Here is an 18,425-nt window from a genome sequence, read left to right as displayed (position 1 = left end):
ACTAGAATTCTCTAAAGTGTGAAGACAGACTTTGCTTATTTTGTTTTTTCTTTGCGACTAGACCTCGGTTGGATAATTTTTATGAAGTCCAAAAGCTTCGCGAACAAGGTGCATTGCTCACTTGTACTGTAAAAGTGATTGTCTTTCTTGCAATTTAAACTTTACCGTGATCGTACTTGCACAGTTTCCTATGAGACATCTTAGACCTACAAAGTTATGCCCAGCTCACCATGTGGCTGTACTTTTAAAGAAAACAAAAAACCCACCGTAATGTGCCCGATGACCTAATCTCTACACAAACCAGTTTCGGTTAGAATCCCAAGTGTGCAACCTTAATTGTTACTCAAGAAGGAGATTATCTTCACAAAACCCCCAACCCACCCGTCCGCCAGTCGCGCAATTTGACGAGAGAGAAAAAAAACATACCGTACAAATATTTTCGTAACGTGTTGCTCTCATTTTGATTTATTTCCTCCTCTTTTTTTTTAAATGCCCAGGAGAGTCCCCGTAGAGAAACCTCGCTCAAATACGCACCGGACCCTCGTTTCAGAAATCACTGCTGATTTCCACACTGACCTTCCTGTGCCGGCCTGGACCAAGGCAGCAGGCAAAATAAAGAGTGCCGGCAGTGAGAGGAGGAGGTGGCAGCGCGCGGGGGGGGGGGGATGGAGGCGAGAGGATGAGGTGATGGAAGGCAGAGTTTGTCCGGGTGGAGGGGGTGCGGGATGGGCGGTATGGGGTTAAGGGCCGGAGGGGCAGGAAAAGGGGGCACTTACAGGTCGATTCTTGCATGCACGGGCTGAGGCCAATCAATATTACTTACGGAAAACCGATCCCGGATGGGTAGTGTTGCGTACGGCGCATTAAAATATTTCCCCACCCAAAGTCGTTAGGGATCAGCCTTGATTGGCCTCATGCTTTGAACCCCGCTCACCAACGGCCGTCGTTTCCGATAGTGCCGCGCCATTATTGCACGCCGCGTCTTTTATTTTGTCACCGGCATTGATTCCCGCGGAGAACTTTAAACACCTAAACACCTAAATCCCATTTAAGAGCTTGCCGTAGTTATGCCATTTAGTCGTCATTAAACCCAAGGGTAGTAACTAATGCATTTGCCCCTTTGGATCTGTGTTTGATTTTTTTTCTCCTTTGTTGCTGTTGGTATGTGTTTTGTTGTTAACGCCTTCACGTACGATGCAGGACTTGATGCAGTGTTGCTCTCAGAAGCAAGTTTGAGCGGCGAAATTAAAGCTCATGGGAGCATTTGGGCTCGGGTGGATGTTTTGCTGCTAAATGTGACGTACGGCCCTCGTTTATACGCCTTCTCGTTTGTCACAAATCTTCATAGGTTCTCTATTTAGGGAACACCTGGAGCCTCAGGCAGGATATGACAGGCAGGCAATATTTCAGAGTCCTTCTGAAGTATGTAAACCTTTGCAATTTGAATCTGCAAGGTTTTTTTTTTTGGATTATGAATCCACATGAATCAAATGATTGTTCAAAAGCTGGAGACAAACCAAAAGCGCTAGGGGCTGTATGCAAAAGCATTTTGCCCTTAGAGCCACTCTTCGACTTCTGTACTGCTAATTAAATACTTCCGAAGCCAAACGCATATTGGGAAGCGTTACGTAATCTACGCGTGCACATTATTTGTATTCCCTAATCTGTTTGTGGTATCATTATAATTTTGTATGTTCGTGAAGATTATATGATCAGAATGGCCTTGTCCTGGTACAACCCCAGCTCGAACCACAAACATTTTGTCACCCACAACGAGCAGCTCTTTCCATCTTCCTGACAAAGTGGTGGTCAGTTTAACACGTAGGCTTTCGCGACCAATATTATTCATAATCAACGTTTTTGGGTTTAGATCGCGTTATTTATAAATGTGTCGTAACCCTCCACCACCCGACACGGCCAATCAGTAAAAAAGTGTCACGTTGACAAAAGACAAATAGTTCACTGCTTTAGCCCACCGGTGTGTTGAAGCGTGAAACCACAACATTTACAATTTGAGTAGCACGACGTTTCGCTGGTAATTGCATCCAGCATCATCGGGCAATTCGCCAGAATGGTGAGGCTCTCCTGTGTCTCCCGTTCTTATATAGAGCAGCAGCAGCAGGGTGGTCACCTTTAATACCTTGTCCGGGCAATGCATTTGTGTGGTCACCCATGCGAATGCTCCTCTACTATATGAACTCATTATGTATGTACGTTGAACTTCTTGCGCACCATACGTAGCCACCGTGCTAATTGGAGGTACAGGCAGAAGGCAGAAGGATGCACAAATAAGCCTTGGCAGCCCGAAATGTTCAGTCAGAGTTTTTTCTGCAAATATTTTGTTTACAATATTACTTGGCTTTTATTTATTTGCCCATAAATCACACGTACACAAAACTCATTTAGGCCCGATAACAATATCATAACATTGATATGTGTTTACAGTCGATTGTCAATCGACTGCTGAATGAAGGCCTCCCCATGGTGTGCCAGTAATGAAGGCTTGTTTAACTATACTTCATCACACTGGTCGCTGCGGGTTGGTGAAAAGAGGAGCCCGGGATCATTTCAGAATTCACTCGCCCCTCACGCTCGATGGGGCCAGGAATTAACCCGGGTCGCCAAGTTCAGAGCGCTGTGCGCTCACCGCTGCGCCACCGCTCAACCCATTTGATGAGGACAGTAAATATATTACAGATGTGTGGACCTGCATTTGCACGCAGACGCACACATTACGATTCGTACAGCTAAGTTACAGTTAAGTCACTTATGTTATAATTAATACACAGGCGAAAATAAATCTAGTACTCGTACTGTACAATTACTGCAAATGTTATAATCAATATTCATATGTTATAGTGAATAAACATCTGTCGTAATTAAGACACATGTTGTAATTAGTACACACGTGTGCGGCATGGAGGAGGGACAGGCATTGAAGTGACAATGCAGGGGTCAGCAATCAAGGGGAAGACCGCAAGCCAGATGGTGGGACACTAATTATTAAAGAGCAGACCTTAGAGGTCAGCTGTCGACCGTGCCGCAACAGTCGCACGATCCAGCAGGAGGAAGGAAGCGTTGGGCGGCCGGGTGTGGCGACATTGGCGATCTTTGGCCACGGTGACCTCTTGACCCGGATTAGCGTTGCACGTTTACTGCACCGCACAGGTGCACAGGGAGAGGTGCGTGCGTGAGCTTTTCCGAATGCCGTGGGCACGGCCGCGGTGCCGACCGTCCACGAGCGTCGGTTCACCGGTCGGCCGGAGCCTTGACCCCTCGGTGCACCCTGACCCTGCCCGCTGTTGAAAACGTCGCCGGGGCGAGGTGTCGTCTTACGGGCCCGGCCTGCTGCCACGCGATGGTTATACGGTTACAGGCTGGGCTTGGGGTGGGGGTGGGGGTTGGCGCTGGCATTGCCTTGACCCCTCCAGATGATGTGGGAGGCGACACGATGTTCTGACGCCTTGGGGGTAACGCGGGCCAAAGCCCACGGCTACCATTGGGGTCGTCGCGTTAGCTCCCCACCGGCGCAGGCTTCGCCGCACACAGAGAGGCCTTGGTCAGTTCGTGAGGCAGGGCCCAGTCGTGGCGCCGAAGGTCAGGACCAGGTGGCGCAGATTGTGTAGGGTCGTGACTGCGGTGAGGCAGGAGGAACACAATGTGGCACTCAGTTGGTTCTATCTCAGGCTGGTGCTAAGTCAACTTTGGTTTAATGAGCACGGATATTAATTTCAATTGTTTTGTTCGTCAGCAATTCTGGTTATAAATCGAGAGCCAAAAGTAGGACAAGGATGATGAATAGACCACATGTCACCACAAAAAAATCCCCTTTTAAAAATTATAATTTGCTTGTTGAGGGGGCGTGACCTGACCTGGACAGCAGGAAAACACATTTTATGGAGATAACTAACAGCAAAGTGACCCCACGTCACCGCCATCTGCAAGTCGTAGAACAATAGATTTGCTCGAGAGGGCAAATACCAGATCGTACACAACAGTGCGCATCTGAACGAGATGAAGAGAAAGATTGAGGAGGATTGCGGGACATTCATCCATCCATCCGCTGCTGCAAACACGTGACAACTGCTGACACTGCCTTGTATGTACGTTGAACTTCCTTCGCACCGTACGTAGTCAACCGCGCTAATCGGAGGCGCGGGGGAAGGCCAACGACACGGTGCCGTTCAGCCCTTCCGAAGGCGGCGACGACGGTAATCGTGAAGCCACGTGGTTCTTTCTCGCCAGGATCCTGTGCCACGCGATGAAGGAGCACCTGGTGCGTGTGGGCAGCGAGGCCGACTTCATCCTGGAGAGGCAGCGCGCCGACGAGATCAACAAACACGCCGAGTTCGAGGTGAGGCCCAACGACCGCCCTCCTCCCCTCCCTCCTCTCCCTCCTCTCCCTCCTCTCCCTCCTCTCCCTCCTCTCCCTCCTCATCCTCTTCCCAAAGATGCTCATCTACGCAGCGGCCGACTGAAACACGAGCGCCCTGAATTTGCCTCCCGTATTTGTAATGGCATCGCCAGCGGAAGGGGTTAACGCAATTAGTCTCACGTTTTATGAAACGGGCTGCCTCCGCTTTGCCGGGCGGGGCGCGCGTCACAAAGCTTCCCTCCCCGCCGCAGGGCGGGGTTGAAGTTCGCTGGCAGAGACGGACGAATTTGCGCTCGTGAACGATAGCCCTTGCGATGAAATGCGGACGTGCAAGCGAACCCCCACGGACGAGACGCGCTCGCGACTGATTAGGTTCACAAACATGACTCCTTGTAAAAAACGGTGTCAGTTTTGTTGCCAGATAGAAGGGTAAAAAAACAATTATCATATTTTTTACTGGCAAATGAGGTTCCAATGGTGTAAATGCTTTTACCCCGAGCTCTCATACTCTGATGGTGCATTGTCTTTGAGTTGTGCGCCTTTTGGCGTCATCTGGTCCAACCCATGTGAGACTAGGCTCTAAGGAAAGCTGTCTCGGGTGTGGACTAATCAACTTCAAGGACAGTGCATATATTATCAGAGTTATGTTTTTTGTTTGCATTGTGGTCTATGCAAACATGACTCCTTGTAAAAACGGTGTCAGTTTTGTTGCCAGATAGAAGCGTAAAAACAATTATCATATTTTTTACTGGCAAATGAGGTTCCAATGAGGTTCCAATGGTGATTAGGTTCACTCGCATGCACAAACGCACTTTCCAGTGGACGCACCCATACGAGAGTTTCTGAGCACAGACCAATGTAATGGGTAGATAAAATAGCACTGCCTTTTCAGCACGTAGGTGACATGTCAATCATACGATGTGCATATTTGTGTATTCTGCATCAACCGTGAAAGATTCGGCCAAAATACCCTCCGGGAGATTCCCCGAGTGGGGAGGCTCTTTGGCCTGCAATGGCGTGAGCAAGAAATGTCTGTGCTGCACTGTTTACCTAGTTTGTCGCCAAGTGAACTGCAGTTCCAGTAGACTCTTGTTTAATTTATTCATGATAAGTGAATAAAACACACCTGGAGGGCGAATTAAATGTACTTGCTTCAGGAATGTATTTAGAAAATTGCTGCGATAATTGCTTTTTTTCCCATCTTAAAAAGCTCGCTGTGCACCCAGAGACCGGCGTCGGATTCGGTATGAATCATCGTCGCGGAGTAGCGGCACCATCTCCCCGTGATCGCGGGAACCCATTTTCTCTGCGTCTGTTACTTATTATGTTGAGATCATAATTCACACCCTTCAAATATTTGAATTGAACCGTCGACATGCTACGGGCCTACAAACCTAGAAGCGCTCCGATGTTGTAAACAACAAACGCCTTCTAACAAGGCGAAGTGATGGTATTTGTCGTGCGATGAGACGCTTCACGGGTGGACTGTGTGAAGGCTACCATCTCCCACCCTGCTTGACCCTGGATGAAGCAGGGTCAACTGAAGACCGCCGACGGACACCGTGGAGTTGTGCCAAGGTTCCGAATAACGACCCCGTCGAGGGCCCCCACCACTGCTCCGCACGACTTTGCTCTGCCAAGTCAAAACGTGGTTGCTCCGTCAACCACTTGAGAACCTCCGATTAGCACGGTTGGCTTCCTGAGATGCGAAAGAAGTTCAGCATACGTACAATATACACAACAGCAACCGCTCGCAACCACGGGTGCCTCCTCCACAAGTGGAAGATTAAAGATGACGACCCACAGTGCGGCGACTGCGGCCGCCCGACCCAAACAATGGATCGTCTCACGAAACAACTGCATTCCACGCCCGCTGCCCGGCGAACTCGACAGTATTAAGTCGCCCTACCCCCCGCAGTTATCACAAGCTTCACGAACGTAAATCTGGACGTATGACAAACCTGCCATAATCTATAAGGAGAATTAAAAGAAGATTATCAATAATGAATGGCCGCAAGCGTAAGCGTCATTTGGTTGCACAGTCAAGAGAAGCTGTAGACATTTTTTGCTCCCGTGCGCCCTGCAGCTTGGGGGTAATGGTTGCGGCGCTCGGTATACGTTCTCCAGGGTTTGGTTGACAAGCAAAGCTATATAGCCACAAAGCGCTGCGTTTAATGATCAATTTACTCTTATCTATAATTACGATTCCTAAAAACGTTCCATCGAGTGCTCCAAGATTATGCTTTTACATTGATTAAACTCTGTCATGTTTAGCGTGGAAACGCTTAATCTTCGCTGCATTTTGCGCCGCCGTGCTAATCCATAATTTTCTTTATCCGCGCAATAATAATGAGCGTCGTCTTTCGCACGACGGGCGAAGTAGACAGGGCAATCTTGCGCAGCAATTCATCGCTGCTGGGGGGAGGGGAGGGGGGGGAACGCGCGATACGCTTTCGCTGAAGCCGTCGCTGCCGCTGTAATAATGGCGATCAAATTACTCTCGTGCGCAGAGCGGGTGGGAAATGTGTGCCGCCTTCTCCTGTTGTGTGGACCAGAGGGTCACCCGATGAGGGCGATCTCAGATGAGCTTCTGTGCGAGCCGCTTCCGCAGACCGTTCCAGAACGTGACGGGTGGCACGTCTCTGCGAAAGATCCATGCGGATGCTTCGTCTACTACCGTGATGCCGACAGCACGATAGAACTGGGGGAAGGTTACAATAAATATATTTTATACAAATGAATAAAATAATGGCGACAAAATGAGAGCGACTTGTTGTGCTGGCAATGCCGGAGCCACCGGAATCGGACAGGGTGGGGGTGCGTGACGGATGCGGAGGCCCCTGGGCGATGATGAACGGCGTGGGCAGAGGCGATCATTTGAAGATGAATCTGCGGGCCGCGTTTAATCAGAAACCGATGTCGTGTGTACCTCTCGCGAGGAAGTGGCGAATGCAAATTAAGAAGGATGCATAATGATCTGTCCGCGCTGCCCTGGCGACGGAGGAGGTGTGCGCGGTGGTGCGAGCGCCCGTCCTCGCCGGGAGGGAGGCCACCTTTCCCCGCACTGTCGCTGGCACTCGCTGTCTCTCGACCAGTCGAAGGAGGAGCAGCAGCTGTGAAGTTCAACAAAGATCATCGTAATCATCATCTGTCTGTGGTTGGATGAAGTCGTCCACTGCAAGCTGTTGCCATCTCTCACGTGGTCTCTCATTCCAACAATCTGTCTAGCTCTGGCCCATCGGCTGATGTCATCGCTCTGTCTCCGCGGTGGACGTCCTCTCGGGCGTGTTCGATTTTTTGGCTTGCCGCTCCATCGTTCGCCTCCACTCTCGGCCATCATCCCTCCTCGCGATGGGTCCTGTCCAAGTGCGCTTCCTCCAGCAGTGGATAGACAAAGGGCTCTCGAAATATTACTAAAACTACCACATTTTTATTCGTAATAAAGAGGCTTTTTTTAGATAAACTAGAGACTCTTCTGCACTTTTTTTTTTCTCTTTGAAAGCAGCCTTGTCCAGAATTTAAATAGTATCACGATGAAATTATTTACCAGCTTGGGCCTGCGATGCCACAATCTTTCTCAATCCTGCACCACGTGAACGCATCTCATCACTCTGCGGCGGTCGCCCCGTCGTGCATGGCACATTCCATCCTCATTTTTGTCCATCGGCCTTCTTCCCCTCAAGCCACGATGTCTCCTCCCCAAGGCCACTTACTCTTCATAACAGCTGATGTCGTGCCTGCAATTTAAATGCAATAAAGACATCTTCTCCCGGTTAATATGTAGCTATTCATACGCAATGGAAGCCACAGGAAATAAATTAACATTAACCCGTCTTTTACTTGTGGAGGCCCTCATCCAACAGTGAGCTGATCGCGGCTAATGATGACGTTGATGATGGACGTGTGTAACGGACATAGTTTGGTGGTGCACCGGGCTGCTTGCTCTCTTGCGAGCAGTGTGCCGTAGCTATCGAGTGTGCGGGTGGTACATCTGCACCGGAGCCCCCGTGGGCACATGGGTACCCAGGCACCGGGTCTACAAAGAGGGTGTAAATAGGACCGGGTGAGCGAGCCCATTCCATCCCTTACGCCGGGGCTCGGCTCGCCGCGACCGTCTGCTTCACCGTGACACGCGTGCACTCGCGCGCAGTCGCGCACTGTGGCCGGCCAGTGCGCATAGCCGGTAGAGCCTCCGCCGTAAACACATCGTCGGTCCACAATAACTCAATTACCTGCCTGTGTGGTGCCGGGCTCTGTAGCCACCGGGGGTTTGCATACTCCCGTAGAATCATCCTGGTGATCCGAAACCTCCCGGGGATTCTGTATTCTTCAGGAAACACCCTCCAGGGAACCACAACGAAATGTGCTGTTTTAAATTTTCGTGGGTTAGTTGTCCGTGTGCAATGGCGGGTGGAGCAGTGGCGCAGTGGTTGACGTGCTGTGCTGGCAACCCGGGTTTAATTTCCTTGCGACGGTTGACGTCGGTGTCGAGTGAAGTCTGTGCCGGTCCTGCCACCCCCCCCTCCCCCCTTTTCTCCAATGTATTTGGTTCGTGTCACCCCTGCAGCCGCTAGAGGTGCTTCCATTCAACACAGTGTAAAAAAAAAAAGAATTCCTTAATCGAATCATGACACTGAATCGAGACAATTTATTGAATCCGACCCCTAACGTGTAGGGTATAGCTCTGTGTCGCCTACGTTTATGTAGCCATTTAGTTCCGGCCAAGATCAAGGTGAGACTGCCACTTTTTTGCTGGGACTTCACTGTAGGTTGTCCCGTACGCAGGCCCATTTCTCGGCATAGGAACGTGGAATTTTCATCTAACGACTCAAGATTATCAGTCGGTTCGACAAGATTCCTGTTCGAGCTTTGGGGGGGGGGGGGCGGGGTGGCGGGTGCTTTGACTTTACAATGACTACATAATTCCTCGGCATTCGTGCGGCCGAAGCTAGCAACCGTAAATTCTGCGCGATCAGAGGCTTTTGTTTCCTTTTTGCGGCGCCTTTGAACTGCGGGGCCGCGGAGTGGATGTATGGCGCGTGTCCGCTTGGCCGATAGTGCTGTATTTACGGTCACTCCCGGCCAAGGGTGCAGGCCTCGTTGTGAAAGACGGCCGGGCGAAATTATATATTTTATCAGGTTAGCGTATGGGGGAGTGACATATGCTGACTGTGAAAAATTGAGTTATCTTTGTCCCGTGCCTCCCTCGTGATCTCCAAGTAAGTTATTGGAGCCCAGGACCGGACAGGCATTGAGATAACGCAGGGAAATTCAATTATAGACCGATTCCTATCCTCTAATAGAATTCTGATTCTCGGCAAGATGGCTTCAAACGATACAGAGGTGGGGGGGGGGGGAAGAAAAAACATCTCGGCCGCTGCGTTATCGCGAGCCGGAGGACATTTAGACGAACCGATGCTCGCGGCGAAACGTGGAGCATCCCGCGGCACTGAACGTGGGAGATAACGGCGGCGCTGGTCGCGGCGGTGGGGAAAGGGGGGCTAGCGGTGTGGCGCTGGTAGTGGCGGCGGCGCTGGCGGCGCTGGCGGCGTTGGCGACATAAGCAATCGCACAGCTGTGCCTCGTTAGCGGAGACTGCCCGCCACCGCGCCTTCTTAATTGGAAACACAGCCGCGGAGAAACGCGTACATTAAAAAAAAACACACGGAGCCATATTCGGGGGCAGTTAGCGTTTTATAGTTGTGATGGACACTTATGGAACATCAGGATTAGGTCTGGAAACCATCATCTCTGGTTACTAACCCAACCGAGTGTGTTACAATTTAATATGCCATAAAGTGGGTAACGAGGCAGGCTGGCTATTTAAATGGTGTGCAAAACATATGATGCGGCTTTTATGTTTCGGGCTGCGTCCACGGGTGCGTGGCACGTTTGCGCACGAAGGCGCTCGCCGTCGCAGGCACTGCGGTGGTTTTAATCGGGATGCGAGATCGTCTGCGTGTCATATTGACAACCAGTTGCCATGCCCATGGTAAGTGGCGCTCGCTGCTGCTGTTGTTGTTGTTGTTACGTGCGACACCAGCATAAGAGATAGCGTAATAATACCTTGACTGAAACCTATACGATATTGCTTTGGAACTTTGTTGGGTGTTTTGTTGTGACCCATGCCTCTTAGTCATTCAATAGGTTCTCATTTTGTCATAAATCCAACAATGATAAGGATGCGTGTACCTTGGCGTCCACGGTAATTTAAATGGATGACAACACAAACTTAGGCACATTTCATTCACTGCTGATATTTGAGAGTGTTTGGACGGTGGCCAGCACGCTGCGCTATAAACCCGGTGGCTTCCCGGCCACGGCTAATACCAGTGGCACGAGTGATATCTGAACGGGCCCTTGGGCGGGTGCTTCTCTTCAGTCGTCCTCACCGACCGGTGGGGTGGGGCTTGGTCGCAAAGTCTGACACTACGCGTGGAGGAGACCTTCCCCCCCCCCCCCATATCAGACTGACAAAAGGGGCACCACATTATTATAAAGAATGTAGCAAACCTGTGCTCTGAGGATGCATCTAGCACGGCAGCCATGGTGGCTCTCGCTGAGAGGCTTTCTTGGTTTTCAGTGCTCCCTCTCCCGCAGTCGCCTCTCTGCACGGCCGCTTGCTACATCAAGGAAGGCTGGATAATTAGCCTGCCTCCTGCCGAGGGGGCTGGCTGCCTCGCTCGCTAATTACCGGGCAATTGAATTTCATGGTGCGGCAGATAAGCCTGTGGTCTCTCTTAAGAACCCTTTACCACCTCAGGCATCCAGATAAGGCTGTAATTGGATTACAGGGTTTGTCTTCTTTCTCTGTCTCCGTCCCTCTCCGTGCTTTTTTCAATGCCCTCTCCCATTCCCGCACGAGGCGGGCGAAATTGCAGACTTGAGGCTGAGGGAAACGTGTTTCCCTGTCATTGTAAAAAAAAATCAGTTAAAGAGTCATTGAACCCCGCTTTATAATAGCAGCTGAATTGTAGCTTATTTTGACCAATTCACTTCCACCAGACTGTCCGTCGCTTGAATTAACGCCGATCCGTATTTGGCATCGTTGATGCCACTGATGCAGAGACCATTGCATGATCCACGAGCCCCGATGATGACAATTTACTTGATGAGTTGAATGCTTTAACCGATGGAGGGAATGGTGGCAAAGTGGTTTATGCACTTCCCTGTGAATACCGCCGTGTGAGGTGGATTGACACGAGTGGGGAGTGCTATCCGACCCGGTCCTGGGGCCCGCACTCGCTCTTCAGCAACCCGTAGTGACCGCCGTGGAGAAGTATGTTCACACAATGCTCAAGATAGACACAGCACGGGAAGGCTTTTGTCCAGCAGTGAATTGACTAAGGACTGTAAACGATTGTTCATTATTATGCTTTAGCTTGACACACCGACATTTATGGCAATGATGATGATGATGGTATTCCATGTGATCATTCGTATACATTATCCTGAACCACCGACCGGGTAATTATGGTGAATTATACTTTAGCTTTTTCACGTTGACTCACCAACCTTGATATATGACGATGATGACAAATGATGGTGATGGCGATGACAATTATGACAACATTGATAAGTCAGGGGGCGAGATCACAGGCTTGCACAGCACCAGCTCCTTCCCAATCTGGTCACGCTCTGGACATGCCCTGTAAACCACGTTCCACCAACGTAGCGCTGGGGGTTGAATCTCCTCCCTGCCGTTCACCCCCTGCGACCTCCGGCCAGTTGCAGCCCAGTCGTGCTGGCGAGGACCACGCAAACAAGGCGACGCTAATCCGGTTTAACGAGGGCCCATCATTAGAGGCACTTGTCCGAGGCGTGCGGGCGGGCGGACGTGGAGGGTGGGGACGTGGGCTGTGGCCGCCCGTCCGCTTTACCTTTGCTCCTAATTGCTGCCAAGAGCCAGGAAATGTGACGTGTTTGAACATGACTTTGAAATAAATAAAGCCGTACACATTAACATGTTCGGGGTGGTTGGGTGGGGGGGGATTGGGGCGGGGGGGGAGGTTCGTGTTTGGTTCTGGACAGGAATGATATTTAAATGAGAAACGGAGTGTTCTTGTCAACACCGGTGGAATATGACGGGGGAGGCGGATGTTTTGTTGTATTTCTTGGCAGGCTTTGAAGAGCATACAAGCAAGTTGTCTCTGTTACGAAGCGACGGTCGAATGACGCTCCCCGTGCCCGCTTGCTTTGCCACGTTCCACAGTTTTCTCCCCACGGCTCCCTTGTGAACAATGACTGCGCGCGTGTGCACGCGCACTTTGTGTGTGTCTGTGCTTGATGCCCCAATTACAGAAAATTAAGATACTGGTCTACCCCTTTGGTGTAGTATTTGTAATATATTTACGTACTAATGGGCTTTAGAAGTTTTCCCCTTCATTCAGACCGTCATTGACAGCCATCGTAACTAAGTTGTAATTTGCCTAAATTTATCTTAATTGTATTTTTAACAGGTGCCCCCGTTAAATAATATACAGCTCATTTGTCAATTCGTTTCTGGATGAAGGCCCCTCCTCGTGCTGTGTCGGTCGTGAGGCTTGATTCACCATACTTCACCACACTGGTCACTGCGGTTTTATGAAGTGCGAGACAGTCTAGGACTGGTTCGGATATTACTGTCCAGCGAATTTAGCCCATGTCTGGGAATCGAACTCAGCCCGCCAGGTGAATAGCACAGTGCATGAACGCAGTTGTTGGTCAACAGGCTGCAGTACTATCAAGGCTGTGAGCAAAACTGTTTCTGTACCAGTGTTTGTTTTGGGAGTGTGAGGTTAAGCCTATTATTGCTGAAGGGATTAAGCTGTGCTTATTTTAGCCTTTAGGAGTCTTTTAACGAGGCCTGATCTATGACAATACCCCTACTACGTTCCTTCGTCCTGGTGTTGGTTTCATAATAACAATCGTAACCATGCGATTTATTCACCTAAGAAACTGTTGCGGAGTCTTAAGACTATTTTTCAAGAGGGTCCTCCTCCAATTGAGTACTGGGCCACTTCCGTTTATAAGTGATTGGCTTGTGGGTGGAAAACAGAACCTGGAGATGAACCTGACACGCGAGGGGATAATGCAAATAATGCTCCATACAGAAATAAAGATTCACGCCTCAGTTGCTTTCCTTCTGCCTCCTTGCCCAACGTCGCAGCCCAAGCCTGTAACACACGGTATTCATGAGGCAGTCTCCCATCCAAGTATTAACATCCGTCTCAACACTGCTCGGCTACCGAGATCTGACGGGATCGAGCCCATTCAGGGTGGTATGGCCTTTAGAAAACGAAGCCCTTTCTTCGAGCATCAGTGCCATGATTTCTTGGTAATTCTCTCGTACGAATGAGTCTCACATTGCTGGGGGGGGGGGGGGGTGCTGCGATGGCACACTGAATCTGGCAACCCGAGTTTCATTACGGGCCATGGAGGACATCTTCTTCTAAGAACTGACGAGATCGGGCGGATGCTGGTTGAATTGTTCATCACCTTTGTAGCAATGTCTGCCGCCGCTCGTGTGCTTCCGCTTCCTGTTGCGGTGACCGTCTTTGACTTCTGTCTCCGCGTCTTGAAAGTGATGTCGCGGGTCGTCGGGCACGATGTCCGACGTTCCCCTCCACGTCACGAGGGGCTTCTTCGGGAACTGGATTCCAACGGCATGTGGTTACGACTCGGACCCGGCACGACAGCGCTGCTCGGCGCTCCGCCGGAAACCCCAAGTGGGAAGTTCACATTTGACTCTCGCGCTTTGCCTCCGCAGTCGCACTGTGCGCAGTACTCGGCCGACCGCCGCGAGGAGGAGAAGCTGTGCCACCACATGATCGGCGCGGCTCGACGCAGGGACGGCGTGATGGCCACACGCCTCCACCACCGCATCGTGGACATCTTGAGCAAGCGGCACGGGGCGTGGGGCCACGTCTTGCAGAGGTATGCGCCCGACCCCCCCCCCCCGTCCCATCCGCACGATTGGCAACTGCCAAATCTGACGCGCTTTGAGATCGTGTACCATGTTTGAGTTCGTGTACCGCGAGATTGTGTACCGTGATGTGCCAGCACATCACGCGGTACAACCAGAAAACACATCGGAGGACGACCATACAGCACACGTATAGCTATCGGTGTCGTTCCTTCCACAACTTGACTAGAGACAGAAATCAGTAGTTGTGCAATTTTTTAGCAGCTGGAAAAGTGTGGCATTTGGTTTAACGTGTTGCTTTTGCTGAAGCATCATCAATGAGGTGCATACGCACGAACACTTCCCAAAATGCGATTATCTTAGGAAGTGTTTAATAAGCAGTGTGGAAGCCAACAGGTGGCTGTCAGAGCAAAATTCATTCACTTATTTGCAAAAAAATTTAAGTCTCCAGGGTTTGGGCAACCCTTGGATCAATTTAACCCGTTTCAATAGGACAGGTCGCTAATAGCAACACAACTGTCTTCTACGCATTCGTTCATCTCGGATCATCTCTGTGAGAATTATGGTGCCCCCACGTGATGGAACAATGGGCAGGCTGAACTCGTGTGTGTGCGCACCTCAGCCTTCGTTGGAAAGCATTATAACAAAACAAACGCATGCTCTCGGTGCAATTCAGCGCACGCTGCTCTACGGGCAAGCATCTCTGGGTAGCCGGTGGCAAAGAAAAATACAACGGGACAACGCTCCAAGGTTCATTAAACGGTCCCCTTGCCACATTCAGATGGCTTCAGATGGATGTTCCCTCGCAGAATTCAGTCGAGGGGACGTGCCACGCTCGCGCATCTCTCAGTGGCGCGATGCCTTCTCCTTGCCCGCCGCGACGTTTGCGCGGCAGGCGCAGCCTCGTCAAGTTCCGTCGTGCCGTTGGCTCGCCCCTCTGCCTGGGGGCGGTATTGACTGATGCCGTCGCCCTCCTAGGAAAGGGAAGGAGAAAAAAAACGAGCCAGCCTTATTACGGCCGTCCTCTGTGGGCCGGCCCGTCGCGGCCTTGCGGGTATTTAAGCCGCTGTAAACGGAGCTGATTGCCACATCGTCGATATTTTTTGCCAGGCGGAGGGAGTCGCGCCTGGAGCGGCCACGTGGAACGGAGAGCGTGTGGGGGCTTCTGCGATTACCAGGCTGTGTGTGGGGTTTTTTTTTGATCGTCCATCAGTTCGGCACTAATTCGACGCTTCCCTTTCCGTGTTTGGAAATTAGCGATCGGCCCCATCGGTGGACTGCACGTGCGCGCGCCGCACGAAATATTTTAACGCCGATGACCTCCCGCAGCGCCACCCTTCTTCAGACTCGGAACGCGCGCGGTCGACTGCAAATGCAGACCGTCGTTCGATCGCGAGAAAACGCTTAAAATCAGATATTCAATGTTTGTTAAATATGCGGAGGGTTTTTGTTCACTCGAGTCCCTCGAGCATAGTTAAGATGAATCTCGTGCATAGTGCCTGAGCACAATGACAGCAATGAATCTTGGTTAAAGTTGACACACATCGTGCTTCCCTTAACCCGAGTGCTTTTGAGGTTTTTTTTATCTTTCCGTGGACCAGATATTTTGGGGGAGGGCGGGGGGGAGAAACCCTTTGAATTCCCCCGCGATTCTGTGGTCGCAGCCGTCCGAGGTTTGCGAACACAACCCAACCGCTGGGTGACATCTGTTGTGTAGAACGTGGGCATTCGCCGTGCCCCGTGATCAATGCCGGGGCCTCTGTGTTGCTCATGGGTTCTTCCCGCTGTTGCCCCACCGTTTGAGTAATGGGTGCTTGCGCGCGACCGTGGAGTCATTGCCGCAATTCTATAAACAAAACAATATGGAGGAACCAAACAAAGCGTTGAAATATCGTCTGTGTTTTCCATCTCTGTCTGTACGTGCACGATGTTGATATGTGGGCTGTCTCGGGGTATATCGGTGTAAGGAGGTGTGAAACGTAATCTGTAAACTTAAGTTGAAATTGGTGTTATTAAAAAAAAATCTCTAATGTTACTGTATGATGGCTGTCTATCATGCATGTATAATTATCATTACAGCTTATTTTAGTCATTTCATGCCTATGTATAATATTTCACGTTTGCAATTTAATCTTGTACAGAACAGTCTCGTTATTTAAATCCTCATGCAAAATAATAGTGAGCACCATTTCTCTGCAGGATTAACATCGACACGTGATTCCAAATTCTTGTGATGGATGATTTTAAAAGTTACATGCAACCATCTGGACAGTGGTTTCTTGTGCATCGCTAATGTACACATGGCTCTATGACAGGCCGCGCTTAAACCTGTTTTACATTTTGGCTTTGTGTTTTTAATAATCATTATTTAAAATGTAGTGTCAGAAATAGTGCATCTTGTCAAACCAACTTATATCTGCGTCAATATTCCATAGATCTAGCTAAACAATAACAAACCTAAAGAACGAAAACATAAAACGGTAAATGGCATTATGGCCTTAAGAGTCAGATTTTTTTTTATTTCGTTCCACGCGAGGGAGCCGGCACGGTGGACCCGTCGATGCGGAGATGGAATGATTTGGTGCCGACGCGAGGCTTCATTTTTGCCGCGTCTCTCCCCCGCGAAGCAGCAGGGGTTGCCGGCGGTCGCCCCAGAGTCGCACGACCACATTCATCTTGGAGAGGCCCTCCGGTGTCACCGTCCCCCCCCCCACCGCCCCCACCCCCCGCGCTTAACCCGCTCGTGCACGCCGTCCTCGCCCTCCCGGCGCGCGGCGTCTGCCTGCCAAGCTCTAGCGCGCTCCTCGGCCTTGAACTTGTTTTTCCCCGCCCGCTTGAGCTGCCCCGGGGCGCGGCTATCAGGCACTCCCACGCACCTCTTGACCACGGACACAAAAAAAACCAACCCACGAGCACTGGAGCAGTGAATCCAATACGTTTCGGGTGTTTTGTCGCCGAAATTGCCGCTAAACTTTTTCGGGGGAGAGGAGTGCGAGGCGCGTTCTGCGAGCGATCCCGCGGGCTGCAGGGTTAATAACCTGGTGCAGGGGCCCGTGCAATTTTTCTCCAGCAAATCGAATCGCGCCCTTTCCTCGGAGCAAGACGGATGCCTGGAGGTTGGGGTGTCGGGTGAAAATCAATGTGGCCCAAATTGAAACAGTATGGCCGTGTATCGATCCGGGGCGGCCGAATCAAAACTAACGGCTTTGTAACGGGCGTGCTAGACAGATCGCTGCACCCGGACAGCCCGACTATCAATATTAACTCTGCATTCATATATCACCCCTGAAATTGGATGTCAATTTTATTTTTTCTTTATATATATTCTTCTTTTGTTGCGCGCCCTCCTCTTCACCGAGATCGTGGGCCTCACGGCAGATACCCTCGCGTGGCACTTGTGACGTCAGGCACGGCCTCTTTTGTTTTTAGCTTTTGTTTGTGGACTTGCTTTGACTTATTTTTGCAATGATTCAAACAAAAGCATTTTTTTTTACTTCCCAATGTTTATATATGTTTTCAATCTCACTTTTTAATAATGCATGTGCATTTTATATGTCCTTCCGAGCCAAAAGTCCATCTATTGCGCAAGGTTGGCTGCTCAGATTTTGCTATCTCTCTGTAATTCTACGTGGAGTATATGGAGTTCATGTATTTAGTTTTTTTCCCTCTTTATTTAGTTTGCTCTAAGATAGATGTCTCGGCGTAGGATGTACACCAAACTCCCGGCTTGATCTGGCATCCAGTTCTTCAAGCCCTTACGGTGGTCAAGTGGTGGTATCCCATCAGGCAGTTCTGTATGAGCGTCGTTTGTTGCCCTGCAGCAGCTTTGCCAAAGGGGGACCGCTCCTGGAACCGTCATGTCAGTGTTAGTCACTCATTTTCAGAGGGGGGGTGGCAACTTTCGCCGATTAGACATCGGTGTGAAGGCCGCCACACATTTGAAACCCTTTGAGGTTGGACAGCACGATGATGGGGGTATTTTCACATTCGTGTATTGTCGGGGGCCGCACGCCAGGGGCCGTACTAAAGCCCACCAGGGACCGCCAGTGTCCTGAGGGCCTTGCAATGAAGAACGCTGCTTTATAGGGCCTCTTAGCCTGTAAAGCTTGCGACAAGATAAGTTGAGCGCAACTTAATAGTTCCAGG

The 18,425-nt window shown here is 50.5% G+C and overlaps 1 protein-coding gene across 1 annotated transcript in view; it reads left to right on the top strand.

Annotated features, from left to right (window-relative positions):
* LOC144936179 (lipopolysaccharide-responsive and beige-like anchor protein) overlaps positions 1 to 18,425 on the top strand; it is a 287,536-nt gene that overhangs the window by 118,746 nt on the left and 150,365 nt on the right. The window contains exons 35-36 of the mRNA XM_078863117.1: positions 4,246 to 4,354; positions 14,124 to 14,290. Coding sequence (XP_078719243.1) covers positions 4,246 to 4,354; positions 14,124 to 14,290 — 276 coding nt within the window. The remainder of the gene's footprint in view (positions 1 to 4,245; positions 4,355 to 14,123; positions 14,291 to 18,425) is intronic.

The sequence above is a fragment of the Lampetra fluviatilis genome, chromosome 15, assembly GCF_964198595.1.
Source record: "Lampetra fluviatilis chromosome 15, kcLamFluv1.1, whole genome shotgun sequence".
In the NCBI taxonomy this organism is placed as follows: Eukaryota; Metazoa; Chordata; class Hyperoartia; order Petromyzontiformes; family Petromyzontidae; genus Lampetra; species Lampetra fluviatilis.
Note: the sequence above shows the minus strand (reverse complement) of the source record. Positions and strands in the feature narration are given on the sequence as shown.